Genomic DNA, 20,330 nt, shown 5'->3' on the forward strand with positions numbered 1-20,330 from the left:
AGCCTCTCCTTTTAAGTCAGCAAAGCAGATAGGAGTTCACAGCAGCAGTTTCTTCGATTTTTGTTTGCTTTTGTTAAGTTTCACTGCTGGGTTAGTATGGAAAAGGCAAAAGAAACAGTCAAAAGGAACACGACAAGCAAATTATTGTGTTCTTATACTCTGCACATTCCACACAATACACAAAATTAATATTTACTTAATTCATTGAACAGTATAGCAAAAAGCGCTGTTATGCAACAAACCTAGTGCAAAGGAATTTCCAGCCACCACAGATAAACCACTCTAAGCCTCTCTTTCTCTGAGAAATTCTGGCTCTTGGCAGAGTGTGGTAATCACTCTCATCATTTTCAAAGCCTTCTTCTGACATCATTAGTGGCATTTCATCCAAATGAGAGGACTCATCTTCCACTTGGTACCTGGCAAAACAAAATAAAAACACTAAATAAATAACCAATATATAATTATTTAATTACTGTGAACCTCTTGAAATAAAATTCTATATGGCAAAAACAACTCTATCAGACACACTTTCATCTAACCACCTCATGTGTTTGTGCCATCACACCAACAAGAACAACAAGTTAAAAATAAATAAAAGTCAAACGGTGCCACATGATCTGTTCTTTATTACTTAATCATTTCTTACATGGTGCATGTTGGGACTGCACCATTTTCCCCACAGCAATCTAAAAAACAATCTTTTAATAAAACAGTAAATAACAAAGAGAAATGCTTAAACTGATATATTTGTGCACACACAGAAACACCACACTAGTGTTAAACATCTCAGAGGTCCTAGACCACTGCCTGGAAAATGTCTAGGAAGAGCAAATGCTAGAAAGGCCCAACTTCACCCAAGGATACACCATGTATCATGCCACACATTGTATTCCAGTGTCCAGGAACACCAGGAGTTTTCCTGAATTTATGCAGTCATGTAAAACAAAAGTATTTCTCAGAACTCAGTAATTTAGTTCCTTCTCTCACCTTCTTAGGTGAGCTTATACATTCCTTATAAGTCTTTCAAGAGACAGTAGGAACATACTGCTATACTAGCTAAGCAAGGTAACAGTTTACCCTTTTACACAAAAGTTTACACTGCAGAGGGAGAAAAAAGAAAGAAAAAAAAAAAACCTGTTAAATCCTAAACAAATGATTCATCAGGACAAGTTTATCCAGAGCTTTAGAAACACACAGCATACCAAAGCCTCAAATCTGAAAGTTTAACTTTATTCATACACAATAGAAAACTATCAAAAGTTCTATGCATTAATAGAATATGAAGCTTTAGGAAAAGAAATGACAAGGGGCTTGAGAGAGCGCAAATCAGTAGAGCAACATTCACCAGGGTCAAATTCTTATTGCTGGATTAGTAGCAATAGCACGGGGAGTCCAGGAAGGACACATGGCAGTAGGCAAAGCCGCACTGAAATTATGAGCCATTAGATTTGAGAGGCGAGCTCAATATCTTGACAAGAAAGTAGCATTACAAACAGCAGGGCTAAACATGAAAAGGCACCGTCACTGGATTTTTAATATACAATAAGCTGAGAAAATGTAATACAAAATTTGACAGCCTTTCCTTTTGCCCTAGATTTTCTGTGGTTTGCCCTGTTCTATATGAGAAGAGAGTAAAACAGTTAATCTTTCGAATGCCGGGATTTTTCTTTTGATTTTCAATATACTGTAGCATATTTTTTTAACCAAAAAAGTACACAACATACTTTACACTATATAAAAAATCCACGTCAACAATTAGTAATTTAGATCTAAATAAGGAAGAAATAAGGAAGAAAACACTATCGATTAGCCAGTTACTTCCCCTTTTAGCTGACATTATTTTTGCCCACAGCACCTTCCACATCATCTATAAATCATTTTGTATGGGATATTATTATGGAATTTTATTTTCTAAAGTGGTCTGAGCAAGATAATACTTAAAAGGGAGGAGCTGAGAAAAGAGAACAGCATGTAAGGCCCTTAGGGCAGCATTCTGGGCCCCAAGAACTGGAACTTTATCACATTAGACCTTGCAAAGAAAGGAAAACAAACGAATAACCCCACTTGTTTCAAATAATGCAAAATCACAGTAACAACTTAAACTCAGGAAAAACATTTCACTTTCTGCTAAAAAACTGTACAGATTCCAACTTATGAGTTAGTTATGCAGAAATGTGACATTTATAAAGATTAGAAATTCTGAAAGAATTTTCCATTATTCTTCTCTCTGAACAAAGACAACAAACCCAAACTACAATGATGCTGGCTGTAAAAAGCTGCATCTGATGCAGGGTTTATAATAAGGCAATCTTGCAGTACATTTTTTATTTTGGTAACAATAAATGTTTCCTTAAGAACAATACTATCCAAAGCTAACTTCCCAAAACAGGGTAATTATTAGAGCTTAGTACATATATTACATAAGAGCAGATTACTCTCAAATTAGAACTTTATCACACAATAATAAAATAACTGCTTATAAAATAGCTAAAAGAGGTCCGAGTTTGAATGGATTCACTTTCAACACTTCCATAATCTGTCCCAATTAAATCCAACTATATTACATTTACTTGCTTTAATATAGAGCTTTTTGTTACACTGTATACTACTGTTAGACATTTGATCAATTAACACTGTATTTGTAACACAATCCAATGCAACCACAATCTGTCAGCTGTTACCAGACTATACAGCAACATGTTGTAAACCAACAGATCACTTCTTTTACTCTTGTACGAAGTCCAACTTAAAGAAAAGTCAGCTTGTGAAGAAAATGAGTCCAATTCACAAAATAATTTGCTTTATATGGATATGGTAACAAAGCAAACATAGTTAAAGCCTCTCTCAATAATACACATTAATGGAAGAGAATTATGGGAAAGCTGCAAAACTAGGCAGTGAACACATTCACAGACACGCTTAATATTTAAGACTACTCCTGTAAATCTGGTAATATCTGCAAGTACATTGATGTCCTAATCACAGTTGCTTTAAGTGTTTTGTGCCATTATCTTATAAACAAATATTTTTTCCACAATCAGGATCTAGCTTCGCACTTTTAAATATGCAGCTTCACCAAGTAGTGAAGATAATGAGCATAAGCACCATCATGTTTGTAATCCTGGCTTCAAAATACAGCCTCTGAACTGGCAAGCAATTTATTCTGTTTCAAAAGCAATTTTCCTATTGTGCTGGAAAATTGTACTTCAGTATTTAAAAACAGTATGATAATGAATAATGGATTTTTCATAACTAGGATAAGTACAAAAATCTTTATGTCTTTGTTACCTAGTATTTTTCGACGCTTAATTGCTTGAAGTGCTGATTTTCCTTGAGTGACAAATCAATTAAGTATAATCCCAGAAACTTTTATTAAAATAAGGAAGAACTGAAAGCAATATGAATAAAGAAGCAAGAGTGAAGACATCAAAACTCACAGCATGGGTGCTATTAAATCAGGTATAAAGACAACTATCTTGACAAAAGTATGGTTTCCAAAGGAAAAAAGAACATTAAACAACTTTCAACAAAACCGGGCTACTGTTAGGAATATCATTGAAACAGATTTAAGTGAAAGGAAACCATGTACAATAAACACTTTCAAATGAATTTTTGATATAAACATCTGCTGTGAAAATTATACCCAGAGTCACCTGTTTGTGGATCACTCAATTTTCAGGCTGCTTGCCAGGGCATATGTGCCAAGAGCTCCACATGCCCCATGACTGGGGATGGAACCATTAATATATTTTACCTAAATCGGCTATTCATGTAGCTCCATAAGTAGCTCTGGCCTTTCTACCAACTTGCCATTGGGCTTGATGCACTGGAACAGGCTGCCCAGAGAGGTTGTGGAGACTCCTTCTTTGGAGATCTTCCAAACCTGCCTGGATGCCACCCTGTGCCACGTACTCCGAGTGTCCCTGCTTGAGCAGGGGGGTTGGACTTGGAGATCTCTAGAGGACCCTTCCAACCTCAACCACTCTGTGATTCTGTGATGAGGAACATGCAAGGCTGCAGGAAGGAAGTATGAGGTGGCTGGGGAGACAATCACCATTACACATTTTCCAACAACAAATTTCTGGATCCTTACAAATTATCCTGACAAATGCACAGAACCAAGGCAGCAGTAAGAGAGGCCCAGCTGAGCAGTGGGAAGAAAAGCTGCAACTCAGTTCAGCGTGGCCACCCCTGGGCTACCAACACTTGCAACTGCGACCACAGCCCTTCCTGCTGGGCACGGTGACCTGGCCTGTGGCTACTGCTGCCCACCAGGCCCCTCTGCTGCTGCTCAGGCAGGAGACACAGAGCAAGGACACAGCCTCGCAGCGAAGCCAACTCTGCCATCCCACCCTTCTGAGCTCCAAGATTGGCTCCACACCAATACCTCCCTCCTCCATCTTCGTCCCTAAGTGTGCTTACACACGTACAGCTTTTTTTCATAAAGCTGCTCCACAAATGCTTCTCCTATTCAAAAACCCAGTGTCTCCATAAATTAGATTTGCTGGAAGAGAAACCAAATTATAAATACTTAATTCTTTCAAAGAACATGCTGCCTTTCTAAAGATCAGAAATTACTTCTTCCCTACAAACACCTCCCCTGTGCCTTATACTGCAGTAAATGTGGCTTGAGCAGAGGGCATTAATGTTCACTTAGTTCACTTAAAACACATGGGGAGAAGGGAAACAGCTTCCACAACTAAATGCGTGAAATTTAGAGAATAGTTATCCTTTAATCTCTTCTTCTAACACACAGGTAAAGCTCATTTATGTATTTTTACAACTGATTACAGCTTTCCATTGTTTCTCTTAAAATATTTTCAATGAAAATGGCAGCCCTAGAAGACAAAAATTTAATGTTCAATTTCTTTTGAAGAAGCTTGAAATTTCAGGAGAACAGTTACCAGATGAAAGCTTTAGGTAAACGCTAGGCAGCAAAAAAAAGTTTTGGTTTTCAGCCTTTTACAAGTGACAGAGAAATTCTGGAAAAGCAAAAGGCAGCATTTTTGATTAACACAATAAAAGCACACAAGCTGGATGTTTCTGCCACACACAACTAAAGAAAAATCCTTACATCGCTTGAGATTAAGGCGTAACCACATGCTACATAATTATTACCAAGGCGGCTCTCCTTTATCAGCAGCTTAACAAAAACTGCTTAAGCCAAATACTAAAACTACAGGTCCCACCAGCCACCTACATAAAGCAAAACTCCAAATGCCAATGCTTGGGAAGCTACTCTTCCCTAGCTCACTTCCTTACCAGCAGTACTTACAGATGAAGCAGAGTCAGAAGATCTGCATGACAAAGTCTCCATGATAAATCACCACCCCTTCCTCCTCTCCCTTCCTGATCCCTCCAAACACTACACACCCCCACCCACCAAGAGAACTTCTGCAACTCATGACAAGGAAAGCAATTCTCTAACTACTAGGTAATAGAGATACCAACACCCACACACGGGACTGCAAGTAACAAAATCCACATGCATCAGAACCCTGCCTTACACCAGTAGGGTAGGTCATTGATCACAACTGTAGCATTTAGCACTGTCCCCGGGTATTATTTATGACATCACGGTCTGATCAATTGCCTTCTCTCCCCGTTCCGCTTAAACATTTCAAATGCCTGTCCAAGTAAGGCAAAACACTGTATTCAGATACTACATATATAAACCAAACAAGCATGCCAATATTAGGTAAAGACACAGCTTAAACATTAATAACCACAGAAGTTCATTTGCAAAATTTATTCTACTGCACAAGTGGTCGCATGCATACATCATGAGAAAGCAGCGTCTGCAATAAAAATCTGAACTACACTGGTGAAAGTTCTCTGAAGTTAAAAATGTCTCAGATAAAGATAACTGATCTAAGAATAATCAGGTGCTCTCTCTCTATATATATATATACACACACACACAGATGCTTGATGTATAAAGAATGTATTAACATTCTTCATGTAGAAGAACTGTAAGAGGACATTTTTTTCCCCAAATTTATCCATCTACCCATTTCAAGTAATGTCAAGTTACTTAAAGAAGTGAGATGTATTGGTTAAAAAAAAAAAAAAAAAAGTCGCTTTAAGTCATTTTGTCACCACAATGCGTGTTTACAGACAGTTACAAACTACTTTCCAAGTATAATCTTCTGCATCAAAAGAAGTGTCATTTTATATATATATATATACATATATATGCACACTGTAAAGTATTTTTACATACATATAAAAACACTTCACACTGCTTGGTCCTACATACATCTAATTTGAGTGCCTGCATCCTTAAATCAATTGTTCAGACTAAATCAAATGGTTCCAAAAAGTCACAGAAATTGAAACAACAAAACACACTGCATAAAAGCTGGAAAAACAAAGTTATGGCAAGGCCATTCTTCACAAGCTAGATCCATCTACTTGGAATGAATCTGAAAGCTTTTGTTTTCCAGGACAAAAATCTTAGAAACAAAACTTATTCTAAACCTTATGGGAGCAGGTCTGTATCAGGTAGTGTTAACCAAGCAGCAAGTCTTCAGTAAGCAGAGTAACACCAAATTCAGCAGTGTGAATACCTGAACATACATAAGCACTGAATACAGGATAGAGGAGAAAGTAGTAGAGAGGAGAAAGTTAAAAGCATTCAGCGTTCCCTCATTTTTCCAAGAAGCATCATACTCCATCATTTAAGAAAGTCCTGAAAATGTAGCCCCTCATCGGCACAACCCAAATAAAACTTCCCAAGCACAAAGGTGCCAAACGGAAGACTCTTTTGGAAATTGAAGGAGAAACAAGAGCCAGCACATCAGGTAGGAAAACAGCCTAAAAGCAACAGAGCTACACAATTCTTATCAGCAATGATCAAACTTTCTCCAAAATCGTAATTCAAGGAAGGGTACTGACAAAGGACTGTTTGCCCTGCAAAAATCGCCAAATGTCTTCATTTCAAAAAAAGCCAAAAAGGAGAGAGAAAAGCAACTTAAAGTTTTGCTTTTCAGATGAGGTAAACATTTTGAATTGTAGCTTAAGTCCATAAGAATTAGATGGCCAATATTTCTCTCATGAAGAAAATATACGGGACTGATTGATTCTGAAAGATCAAACTACTCTCCTGAATACTACAACTCTGTAGAAATTTCTCTGCATCATTTTTAATCCCTTCCCCCTTATCATGAAAAAGGGCACAGGTGTAACCTCAATGAACATATATTTGAACATATCAGCAAAATACACAGCTGTATATTTTAATGTGCTCTCATGTCTTGTACACTTCAACGCCAACTAGTAGCCAAAATGCAATATACTTATCAGGAATATTACTTTTGACTGTTTACAGTCGATTTCACTTCTAGAAAGCATCTGCTGCACCTTTAACATTTGTACTTTTGGTATCGTAGTAACTACAAACGCTTCCTGAAGCTGAAGCACAACATGCAATTCGTACCTCAAACACAAGTGGACTGATTGCTCTGAAATGGTAGATAAGTTCAAAAATCGAAGCTGCCAGGTCTATATTGTATGTATGTCACTAGTGAGGGGAACACAGACAGGGGCTTTGATTCAAAGAAAGCATCCTAGGAACTGGGATGACATTAGGAGCTTTCCCAGACAAAATACTCAAGTCAACCTACTCCTTAGGTACAGAAAACTAACAAGTAGTAGCTAAACCCCTGCACATTCATACAGTTGATGATTTCTTAACTGTGACCAAACCCTTAACAATGCTATTTCTTTAAAAAAAGAACAAAAAACCCACACATTTATAGCTTATATTCTTGGACTAAGCAGTTTATTGCTTCTGGTAACACAACAGTGGTTGCTACTACTGACTGCTAGAAATCCCAGAGCAGCTATAATTCAGCACAGACAATCTGCTGCAGTTTGTCCTAGCCTCCCTTCAAACAACATAAATACCTTTAGCACTGTTTTTTTGCTCAGACATACCCATTTCCAACAAAATTACAGACACTTGATCCATCTGACAGCACATGAGATTTTCCACAGATTCTTAGAGAACTATAACCTCAAACAAGCAGAACAAAATATCATCAACATAAGCTGCTTCTAAATACTACTTTTTGTCACGACTTTTTAATACATAGTGGAAACACATCAAGAAAACTTAATTGAAACAGTACTTTTAACATATACATCCAAAAACGAATTTAGCTCTGTCCTTAGTATGCTTTCTCACAGAAGCTATATTAAAATTCAAATGAATGCCAACATTATTATGAAAGGGAAAACCTCTTTGTGTTTTTATTGCCATTTTCAAATTCACTTTCACAATGGGAACCAGCAGTGCTGTTCAACCAACAAGTGTAGAAGGCAGAACAGCAGACAATTTTAAGAACTGACTTTCTAAACATTCAGATGTACCAAGAAAGAGGAATTCATAAGAAATAACAATGTTTTAGAAAAACTGCAAGAAAGAAAATTATACAGCCCATGTGTTTGATGAACCTTGATCCTTCCCGCATTTTATACTATTTTGGCTGCTCTGCATGGCTTTCCAGAAGCACAAAGTTATAGCAAAACACTTCAGAATTATGAGCTTTCTGCAAACACCATTCTGTAAACACACAGATCTCAGACTATTAACTTTGAACGTTAGATGGTCTCAACAATAACATTTCAGATTATTTGAGGAAGTTTTTATTCTTCATTATTTACACTTCAAATACAAGACATAGCATATAATTTGTCACTGGAGCACAAAATAATATCATTTCATTTTGAAATGAAAATTACAGTGTAGTTCAGAACTAGAGGACCCTATTCCAGTGAAAAGAAGAAAAAAATGAAGACATTCCCCAGCTATCAAAGCTATTTGAGCAAAGCTCACTTTAGAGAGTGTCAAAAGTCAAAAAAAAAAAAAAAAACCACAAACTCTACAGTTATTTACATGCCTTTAGTATTAACCTGTTGACATGTGTGTCAACAGATATTTCCAGGTGGTTTACAGTGAAGCCTATCAAGAACATCTTGAGAATTCCTAACCAGAAGGACTAATGCAAGATTTCTAGGATTAACTTGTATTAATAAACAAAATTAGCATGCCAACTCCCACATTAGATCATCTGTGCAACACAAAAATCTCTTCAACTTTTGAGTGCAATAGAGGAAGTACAAGACTGCTAAGTGAATTTTAGATACTGTAGAAGACGGGTGTTTTATTTTGCTTGAAATACATTTTTTTTTAATTATATATATAGTTTGTTAAACAAGGAACAATCCACCCATCACCAAGTAGCATACATCCTGCATTTATCTGGACAAAACAAACATAAACGTACTAATTTTTTTGTTCTCTTTTGATTCTTATTTGCCTTTCATGCTACCAACACACAAGACTAAGGGTTCAAAGATAACTACATAGTTGGTTGCCTAAAAACACAATTGCCATATGAGCAAATCAATGAGAAAGTCAGAGAGAGCAGCTCGTTCTACAACGTATCCAACCGCAAAGATCTAATATATTGAGTGTATTATTTATCAGTTCACCAGAGTGACCCCTCCAGGTGCGCATAAAAATATAACGGGACTTCTTCCAGCAACTGAGCATTTTTCATGACAACAGACGCATGCCCTTTGGGAACAGCTGGAGGGCACCCAATTTCACATAGCGCTGGTCACGACAAGTAGGACGTCGTTTAGGGTACCAGCAAAGGAGTCTCAGCAGCTCAGGACTTTCAGGCCAAATTCAATCATACACGGACAAAGCAAGTACAAGGCACCTGAGCAAAAACTTGCTTATGGATAAAAGAGGGTTAATGACCAATTAACTCAGCTCCTTACCAGCTTCAAAATTCCACCTAGTTGCTCGTTTTTCTGACATCTACATGACAAGGCCACCTGCAGCCTGGCTGACCTCCTTGTACTTACCTGTTGATTATTCTGAGGTTCATTATGATGATGAATGCAAGTTTAATATATGAGAAGTGCAAGTCTCACTGCGCATTTAAGCTGATCCTTGAGGTTTTCTGGTCCTCTTTTCCATTTAGGTTGTGAATAAAAAGCAGTGACAATTTTCCTGCAAAGAATGAAGTATGTGCTATCTATGGAAAAAGTAAAAATGTTGTATCCATCAATCCATCATCACTTTTCCTCCAAGCTTCCTACAAACATTAAAGCTGAATACGCCTTAAGCAAACTCCTTTAAAAAATAATTTAAATATGAACATATTAAGATAGATTTATCTAGATTCTGACTAAGTTCTGTTCTCCAAGCATCTGTGGTACAGGAAAAAAGAATATAAAACCTAAACTTCTACCACACACACACAATAAAAAAAATTGACTTTACTTATCAGAAAGGCTAGACAGCATATATTCTTTCATTTAGCTGTAGCTAGCATATAAAATTAACTTTATTAATGCCTGATTAAAAATATATTTATGAAGTACTTTAAGATTACCATTTCTATATATGAACTAGATCTCAGGAAACTTCATAGCTCTTACAGAAGTATAAAATATCAGGTGACTAAAATATCTAGTCATAGAGCTTTCTTTTTTTTCTTCTTCCTTTTAAAGTGTGTAGGAAAAATCCATTTCAGATTTGAAATATATGCTAATGGCAGGCCAAAGTTATCTCAAGCAAAAGTACAGTAAGACCAAATGCTGAATGAGAAAGTCCTTGTCTTCACTGCAAAGTTAACCAGACTCCTACACATCGCTTAGCTGAAGTGGAAGGAGTCTTTACAAATGTGTTAAGGCCACTTAAGCTTAGCAGCTAACAACTTGTATTAGCTGAAGTTACGCAGCAGTAGAGATATAATCCAAGTCAACACTACCACAAGAAAGTTCAGCACCTGCGTGCAAGACAAGAAGCAATATTCACATTTTCAGTTCTTCACTGAAGAAGATCACAACAAATCAAAGACTCTCACAGGCCCACAAATCACAGCGCTGGATTAACTCTGAGATAATTCTGTACTGTATTTTAATCATTATTTGTCTCTAGACATCTTATAAGACCTATGACTTGTACTTCACCTATCTGTTCTGCCATGATTCCTTCTTGACTTCACGCAAGCCCCCTGTGGTGGGATGAACCTACACAAGCATTTCCATGCGCTTGTTTCGTGTCCATAGGGACACCTTCCAACATGAACCTCATGTAAAAAACACAAATACAGGGACTTGTGAAGGAGAAAGATGAACCTACTCAAATCATCTTATAAACCATACAGAATTGAACTGGGTAAACAAGTCTGTATATGCTCTAATTCTCAGAGCCCAAATGAGCATTTTTAATTGATCACCTGATCAAAATATAGTACCACAGCAGTAAACAAATCTGTTAAGTTGTTATTGTTTTGAAAATAGTTGTACACAGGTAATCAAACACCCAGAGATCACCTGTGTGAAAGACTGGTAAGTTACATATTATCAATAGCACTTGTAAAACAGACATGAAAAATCCCAACTCAGAAATACTATCCAAAATTTGGGTAAGGCATTTAAACCACAACCTTTAGTGGTCTTGGTCAAACAAGACTAAGGGGAGGAAGCAGAGCTAAAAATGAATCAGTATTTCCTTGTCAGCTCTTATAGCTTGCCAAATCTGCTATAAAGCCAAATTTAAAGTTTTTTTTTTTTTTTAAATAACTGTAACTATTGCCTGCAAACATACTCTCAATATACCTATGTACCTACCTACTCCATGAACTTAGCCCATGATGCCAATAGCACTTTTCAGGTATAAAACAGCACTGGGTTATCTGCTACCTTTGCAGCCATTCCAGGCTAAGCTTTTTGCCTGTAGAATCCACTCCTTTCCCTTTTTTTCTTCCAAAAAGGCTCAGTGGCGTTTTTTCTTCTAAGAGGCTTCTATGGATTCTGTCAAGAGCTTCCTCAGTTCTCTGAGTAATGGGGGGCCCTACCTCAAAACAGAGGGTATGCCTTTTGCAAATTGTCTAATATTCAAGTATAAGCGATACGAGAAGAGCAGATATAAAGGCAGATCGTCCAAAAAAAATCCACATCAATTTAAAATATCCCCCTCTAGCATCAAGACAACATAGTTTAAGACCAACCATTTTTGCATTGTTTTAGAATTACCTTTTTTGTGAGTTATTCAATTTGAACAAGGAAATAGATACGTTCTACTGATGATGAAACCACTTTTTTTCTGCATTTGAACCAAAACAACAGCCTTAACTATTCCATTTTTAGAAAGTCGGGTTACTTTGGAAACAATTGCTCCCTCCAGGCCTGGTGCCTACAATCATTATTCTATATACATAAAAAAAAAGCAGAAGGGGAAAAGAAAAACTAATGAAGCAAATTATAACCATGTCACCTGCTGTCAGAGTGTTGTCCCATGGACAAGCCAGAATCGTGGGGACTATTTTCTCCTTGCTCCCAACGACAGCATCCCTAAAAGCTATTCGGGGTAACAAAGTGACTAAATACTCAGCCTTTCCTTGAAAACAAACAAACAAACAAACAAACAAAAAAAACAAAAACAAGGAAGCCTAAATAGGAGGCAGGCTTTCAAGCTGGCTTCCCCGCATTTCTCCTTGGCAGCCTAAATTCCCTCCAACAGAAACCACAACAAAGATAAGAGTCTCGAGAAACCTGGACTTGTTTTAGTTCTCCCATCGCTTAAGGACGGAGACGCGGGGGGGGAGGAGGGCGGGCAGCGGCGCGGGGCGCAGGCCGCACCGGGGGGCGGCAGCGGGGAGAGCCCGGGCCGCCCCCTCTCCTGCTGCTGCGGGAGCGGCGGGAGACTCTATCCCTCGCCCGCCGCCCCCGCCCGGGCCTGCGCCCTCCCTCCGCGCCCCTCCGCGCCGACGGCCCGGGGCAGAGGCCGGCGCCGCGGCCGCGGGAGGCGCCGCCGCCGCCCGTACCTGCTATGCCGCTGCGCCGCGGAGGCGCTGCTGTAATAGGCGGCCCGGCGCTGGGCGCTGCGCGGCACCGGGTGCAGCGGGATCTGGTCCGCCATCTTCGGGGGCGCCCCCCCTCCACCACCGCCCGCCCCGCCCGGAAACGCTTCGCCTCGCCCCGCCCACGGCGGCCCGCCCCGCCCACCGCCCCGCGCCAGCGGCCCCGTGACGGAGCCGTGACGTCAGGGCCGCCGCCAGCTGACTGGAGGAGGCGGGGAGCGCCCGCGGGGGCGGGGCCTCCTCGTAAACAAGGAGGCGGGGCCTTGAGGGGCGGGGCCTTGAGGGGCGGGGCAGGGGCGCGCGGCCGTTAGTGGCAGTTGGCGGGAACGGGAGGCCCCTCGTTGCTGTCAGCGCCACCCGAGAGCACCAAGAGCGAGTAAAAGCACTGGGAGCTGTCGGTGGCTGTTTTCTGCCTTTAAACACTGACCGTTTCTGGGGGCCAGAAGTACCGCTGCATGGAAACGAGCTGCCTGTAGGTCACGCATAATGAGGCAGCCTGTGGGACCCAGCAAGATCAACACACAAGTCACCACGGGGAAAAAAGCACTGATTCAGAAGAAAAATGACTTTGTATAGCTACTATACGACATTTCCCACCTGTATTCATTTTGGGCTTCATTATGCGGAGGGTCTTTTCCAACCATAATGATTCTATGATTCCTCTGACCTCAGGTGCCACAGGTAGCAAATAGCCTAGCAGCATGGCAAATATGCAAGGCTTTCACCAGGAGGAGAGGGAAAATACATTTCTTTCTCGAGGTGCTTGTTTAAGGGAAAGGGGCGGTAGGTGGTCAATCAAGAAAAAAATTGTCTCAAAGATATTTCCCAGAGAGGAAGACTGCCTATGCATAATATGTGCAAAGTGCAGAACACTTTTTTTTTTTTTTTTAAGGAAAGTAACATGGCAAAAGCTTTTCTTCATATCTTTTGCCTCTTTTCATTAATGTAAGTCTCTGGGGTCACTATTTCCGATGGAGGAAGCAGTACAATAAGACGCCAGTAATGCCAGGTTTCACTGTCATTTTGCACCAGTCATTTTACAAATGTCTGAAACATACTCATTTCACAAAATTACAGAATGAAAAAAATGCAATTTACTAAAATCTGTAGTTATTTTATAGAATCATCAGGCTTGCATGTGACGTATTAACTAAACCAACACCTTTGGCATAAAATTGCTGGTTATGTGAGTTACCTATAAGAGGTACCAATAGATTCTATTACCTTCAATTTCCTAGCGTTTTTTTTTTTTTTTTTTTCCCTATTATTGCTCACAATACCATGTGGCAGAAAGATGTTCATGAGACAGGTGAAACCTTTGGTCTGCTGGACTGTGACCTGAAGTCTGCAGTATCGTATTGGCAGCCCTGGCACCAAGAGCACATGGGTTTGAGTGTTGTACTTCCAAAGCCAAAAATTACTCTGACTGCGCAGGCATCTCAGACTGATGCTGTACTGAAAAGCTGCCTCAAGATTAGGTGGTTTTTTTTTTGATAAAGAACTGCAAGCAGTATATTTTAGAGACCTGGGCAGAAGAGGAAAAGCCTTGGGGTTAATTTTGCAAGCACAGTAAAACTTGTGGAAGGCATATGCTTCCTTGTAGAATGCGGCTAGGCCATGCACCCCACGACATTCCAGGAATACGGTTCTCCACAGCCTCTGGCACTGGGCTTCTTCTCACATGATGAATTCAGATTATTCAACAGGGCATATCCAGCACCACCAGTCATGTTATCTAGGCTTGATGTGGAAACTGCCATTGAAAGCATTGACCATCCTCATGACAAAAAAAAAAAAAAAAAAGGCTATTTGCCTGGGATTATTTAACAAAGACTGAGAAGTTGCTGAATGTTCTTTTATTTTTGAATGAAGGGAGAAAGATCAGTGCTGAGGCTCTGCCATAGGCATTATATGCTGAAGGGTGCTCTCATCTGGAATGCCGAGCATGAAGGACACTAACAGTACTTGCAAGTGATGAGCTGTTGAGTCTAAATTTCTAAACAGCATTTTGCCTTTAAGCAGGTTATCCAGTCACTAGAATGACCAGCAACAAAGAACACTTGAAGTTGACGTGGGAGCAACAGTGTACAGGATGTGAAGGTACAAGGTTCAGTTGGCAGTAGAAGGGCTAAAACCCTCTGCAGACCACGTAGGAGGGTTCTGCTGGGCATCTGAAAGAAAAATCAGAAAAGCCAGAAGCGGGTTAGAGATTTAACTAATTCTTTGACTGCAGTAATTACCACAAAATTGATGGTAGTACACTGATGGAGTCGTAGAATTATTTAAGTTGGAAGATACCTCCAGAGGTCGTCCAGGCCAACCCCCTGTTCAAAACAGGCCTAATGATATTGGGTTGCTCAGGGCCATGTCCAGCTGTGCCTTAAATACCTCTAAGGATGGAGTTTCCACAACTTCTGTGGGCAGCTTGTTGCAGTACTAACCACTCTTGTGGGGAAAAAAAAACAGTCCTAATATCTGATCAGAATTTCCCATGCTCCAGCTTGCATCCATCACCTCTAATCTTATCACTACGTGTTTGTGAGAAGTTTCTATCTCTTCCATCTGCTCTTTATCCTCAGATCAGGTACTTGGAGTCAACAACAAGGTCTCCTCTTAGCTTTGTCTTCTCCAGGCTGATCAGACCCAGTTTTATCAGCCTCTTCTTACTCATCATGTTTTCCAGCCCCGGCCACCTTAACAGCCCGTCACTCCCAAATGCAGGTAGCCTTCTTTGCTACAAGGCGGGGTCGCACTGCCAGTTCACAACATGTATCTTATGGTCTGATTCTGCTGACTGCTTGTTTTACAATGACATACTTAATGCACTCAAATAATCCACTATAGACCTGAAAAATTTCAGCCTAATTTATCGCTGTCTTAAATGTTTTCATGACCATCATTATTGCAGTCTATGAGCATTTCACAGCTTTAATATCAGCCAATTTTACCTACATGTTTTTAAATTCCATATGCATAGACAAATGCATGATCTGGTGAATAGAAGATTCCAATAGAAGATTTATTGGTGGTAGAAGTATGCAAGGTGAGTAACTCAAAATTGGGCAAACATCCATTAGGAACCATTACAGTTGTGGTTTCCTACTGAGTCTTATATATTCTGTAAGTCACTTTTTAAATTTTATGAGTATTTTGAAGTTTTAGAAGATAAATGCTCTACTACTCCCTATGTGAACAGAACCTTTCAATCAGATAACCTTCTAAGGAGATAAAAACTAGATTTTTTTAATAAATCAGTGGCCAAGGGAATTACAAGATGGAAGTCTTATTTTAAATGCACATGGATTTACTTACTTCCAAAAGATGCCTTTTTTAAGCTGCAGTTATGATAGTTATTGGACATCTCACTCCACCATATCTCCACATCTTCTGTACCAGGCTAATTACTTTTAATTCATCTGTATTTTCATTCAAATATTTTGAGTTTTTCACGGCAGGGACTAGTCATGTGACATCTGTCATCACTCAATTCTGCATCTAGATTAACCTGCCATGCTGCTTCACATCTTCTAAAAAAATCTTAAATTAAAAATTACAGGAAAGTTATCTTATATGAGACTGAGACTTTAACTTATGATATTTACGGGCTTTTCAACACGTCCCTAACAAACACATGCTTCCATTTTGAAATTAAAATCTCCTTAAAGGTCACAACATAAATCTGCTTTTGATCCTAATTTTGCTAGTCAGGCATCTCTTGCAGGTGTTATTTTGCGAAGTAAAAAAGCATAATGTTTCAGGAGAGAAATATTTTTGACATTCATTATTAATCCTGGCTAAATTATATTTGACATAAAAATATCATGATTGTCTACATTTATTATAAAAGTAAATATAACACCATAACTGAAATTGACTTTCTGTATGATTCTTTTCATATTTCTTTCTTGCATCTTTTTGCATTTTTAACATGTGGCCGAGATCCAGAAGCTAGGATTTATGGATCTTGTGAGCTCTTGGTTTACCTAGGAACAAGCTGACATGGAAACTGATTTGCATTTGTTGCATGTATCTGCTACAGGTGTCGAACCTATCTGTAACTAGTACTGCCTAATGTCCCCAGAGGACATTTTATAATAATTTATACTCTCACTACCATTCCACTTCTGCTGTAAATGTTCAAGGTTAAGCGCTCCCTTTCTCCTAATCCTGCTTATGCATCCAGCCTGGGTAAGAGTGGGGGAAATGAAAGACAGTTTAAAGATAGTTCATCCTACACTACCCTTCTTGTGGAAATGCAAGTATGGAACTTCTTTTCATCACTACAGTATCTGTCTTCAAATTTTCAGCAGATTGCATATGAGTCCAGCAAACACCTAGACGCTTAAAAATTCCTGGCCAAACCTGAGCATAGCAATTCACAGTACAGGAAAGAACCCTACTGTCTTTGTAGGGAGAGTTGAAAGCAGCAAGGAAGACTGTAAAATGAATAAATTCTTATAGTCTGACAATACAAAGGGAAAGGCAAATACAAAACAGACAGGTAAAATAGCTGCATTTATCAGTTTTAATAATATTAACAAGAGAACCTTCATATCTTTTTAGTGCTTTGATGTAACCAAAAGTCACTTTATAGGAAAGAGCAAAATTAGATTACTGTGCCTACAATGAAGCCACATGAAAGTAAGTTTTACACTAAAATCAATGAGTTTAAAAGCACCTACACTGAGTACAAATGAAATGCTAGTATGCCATAACTAGAATGCAGTAGGTACTTGGAAACAGTATATATATACACATATTAAGTTCCTTTGTTATCCGTGTAACAGCAGACAAGAAGTTTCTTTCTGCACATTTTATTTTTAATATTCAGAGACTTCACTGTTTGTCAATTAATCTGATGCTCCCAGCTGTTATGGTTCTTGCAGACCTTCCTTCAAGGTCTTCTCTTTGGTAAATGTCAACCCTCTGTAGAATTTATGGGCTGCTAAATCTCTGCTCCTCCTTTTGTAGGCCAGCCTCACCAAACTGTGGGTCCCACAGCACAGGCTTCACACCAGCTGTGTTCCTTCCTCCCTTGTCTTCCACCCAGCCTTTCTTCTAGAAGAAATACAACTTATGCCAGAAATGCATCCTCCAATTAAATCATCAAAATCACTTAGCAGTTGTATTTTGGACTCTTCTAGAATTACAGTTCTTCATTCAGTAATATGTTTGGTTGAGAAGGTGTCTTCTGCAATCCACTTGGCAACAGATGAAGCCAAAAAAAAAAAAAAACCCAAGAAGCAAATATTGTAATATTTAATTCATACTGTTTTAGAAACAAAGAGAAACTTATTGGTGATTTGATACAAATATCAATAATGTCTTCGTTTAAGCTGTTAGTGGTGGATAAACAAAAGGAAAAAATAAAGATACAGTGTTAATTTTACTTAGCTTTTACAGTTACTCATCAGTAACAGCCATTTAATAAGTGTTTTCTGTTGTACTAACATAAGTGTTAAACACTGCTTCAATATGCATTTAAAAATCTCATGTCTTTTAATATATAGTTACCTTCTCAGATAGCATTTCTCATCCTCTTAGTAGCTTATCTAAATGCAATGCAAGATTTTTTCTTTGTAGAAGGAGAAAAAAAAGTCTGGACACAAAACCTCTAAGCCTCATTACCAAGCCCTGATCTCAGAGTACCAGAGCATATGCAGGAGTATACAATAGAATATTTCCATGATCTCTGATGCAAAAATCAACAGCAAAGCACACTAGCACTTTGAAAGGACATGAATTTTTAGAGTGTTCTCAGTAGGCTTACTTAACAAATTCCATGCTGTTGATCTTTCAAATAAACAAATACAGCTGCTTTAACTACTCCTTGAAATTGAAAACAATGCTTGCATAGATTAATTACAAATCTTGTGTTGTTTCAGAGAATCTGAAAAGGTCAACAAGGAAACAAACTATGCCCAAGTGTAATCCTGAGTATCCAGTTGCGATTGCCAGTATCAGACTCATTGGATCTGATTTCCTGTTATAGTTTCACTTACAAGAGGGTCCAAAAGCTTCAAGTAGGATTAGTGGTCTTTGTTCAGAGAGCTATGCAGAAGTGGATGAAGTAAAAAGTTTCTGGAGATAAGTGACAAAATACCTTGCATCTTGTATAGTATATCCCTTGAAAGACAAAACTGACTTAAAACTTCAGCTTCTGTCCAGTTCTTCATGTCTGTCCCAGCCATTACCTCACACTCATAGTAAAAAAGTTTCTGTGTTTCCTCACACCTACTTCTAGAAGCTCTTTGATTTCAATCATTGTAGATAAGAACAGCTAGAGCTAGTTAAAACCTAGGTTTCATCTTTTCGAATATTAATTTCACTCCAAAAAACAGTTTGAATCTTAGACTTTCTCTGCGTCGTAGTTCTAAGATACTTGTCTGTATAGGAAGCATGATTATACCTTTTTCTCTTGTGCTTCAGGAAGGGCACATTCCCTCACAGACTGAGGGCAGAATGAGGTTTCTGCCTTTGCTGAGAGGAAAGCTTCAGGGAAGCCACCCACCATGCAGAGAGGAGGTTCTCCTGAAAGATTTGTGTTTAGATACTATCAATATATGGCATAGTAATTCTGAATATTTTATTTCAGTCTTTCTAGGAAGGAGAGTGAGAAAGAAAATCTAGGCACGATGTGACTTTTTGTGCAGCTAACTAGTTCTAAGTCGTGGTATATATCAAGAAAATCATTACTTTTCCCAGATAAACTCATTTTCAGTGCATTTTAGGCACTGCTACTCACAGAAAGAGAAGACACTTCCTAAATCTGGGGACAAATTTTCTCCTGGCTATGCGTTCAGGACCAAGATGCAAGAACCATTCAAAAATCTCTGGAAAGTGTCTTACATATTTGCCGACATTTGCTAGCTAAGACACTTAACTAATGGCCATTCCCTTTCCAGTATTACATGCTGTAGACTTTCAACTCTAGGTCCCTGTAATGAGAAGGACCTCATCAAATACCTTCCAATGAATAGATCTTCCATTTATAACTGCCTCTCCCATATCAAACTCCCTGAGAAAGAAGGGAAAAAAAAGCAATTATTTATAATAACATTATTGGGTATAATTTTCATCTGTCTTTGAGAGCTCCGCCTGCTGTTTTCAGGCTGTGCATGTTAAACAGAAGTGCTTGCTCTTGATCCGCTCTTTGTGCACAGCAGTGCCTTTCTTCTTCTGAAAGATAGGTACAATTTGTGTCCACTAAATTATACTGTACTTGCTATTAACATTCTTTTATCTTGTAAATTACTTATACTGATTATTTTGAAGAATGTTCTATGAGTTGTTGATAATGCATGTCTCTGATTTGGATGCAACATGTCATTCTTAATTTATATGTCATTCTTAATTTAGGGCAAGACTGAAAGGAGATGACAGGTTACTATAAAACACGCAAAAAAAAAAAAAAAAAAAAAAAGTTAGGTCCTGGCCACTTGC

General features: G+C 38.8%; 1 protein-coding gene across 2 annotated transcripts in view; it reads right to left on the bottom strand.

Annotated features, from left to right (window-relative positions):
• The window catches only part of ATP9B (ATPase phospholipid transporting 9B), a 139,894-nt gene extending 126,936 nt beyond the window's left edge, over positions 1-12,958 (bottom strand). For both annotated transcript variants that reach the window (XM_088533354.1, XM_088533353.1), the window contains exons 1-2: positions 12,852-12,958; positions 243-416 (exon numbers count right to left, since the gene is read on the bottom strand). In XM_088533354.1, the coding sequence (XP_088389480.1) occupies positions 243-416; positions 12,852-12,946 (269 nt within the window). In that variant the 5' untranslated portion in view covers positions 12,947-12,958. The remainder of the gene's footprint in view (positions 1-242; positions 417-12,851) is intronic.
• Positions 12,959-20,330: the final 7,372 nt, after the last annotated feature.

This window comes from Tinamus guttatus, unplaced genomic scaffold, assembly GCF_059628265.1.
Source record: "Tinamus guttatus ecotype Peru unplaced genomic scaffold, ASM5962826v1 Tinamus_guttatus_pri_ptg000497l, whole genome shotgun sequence".
Classification (NCBI taxonomy): Eukaryota; Metazoa; Chordata; class Aves; order Tinamiformes; family Tinamidae; genus Tinamus; species Tinamus guttatus.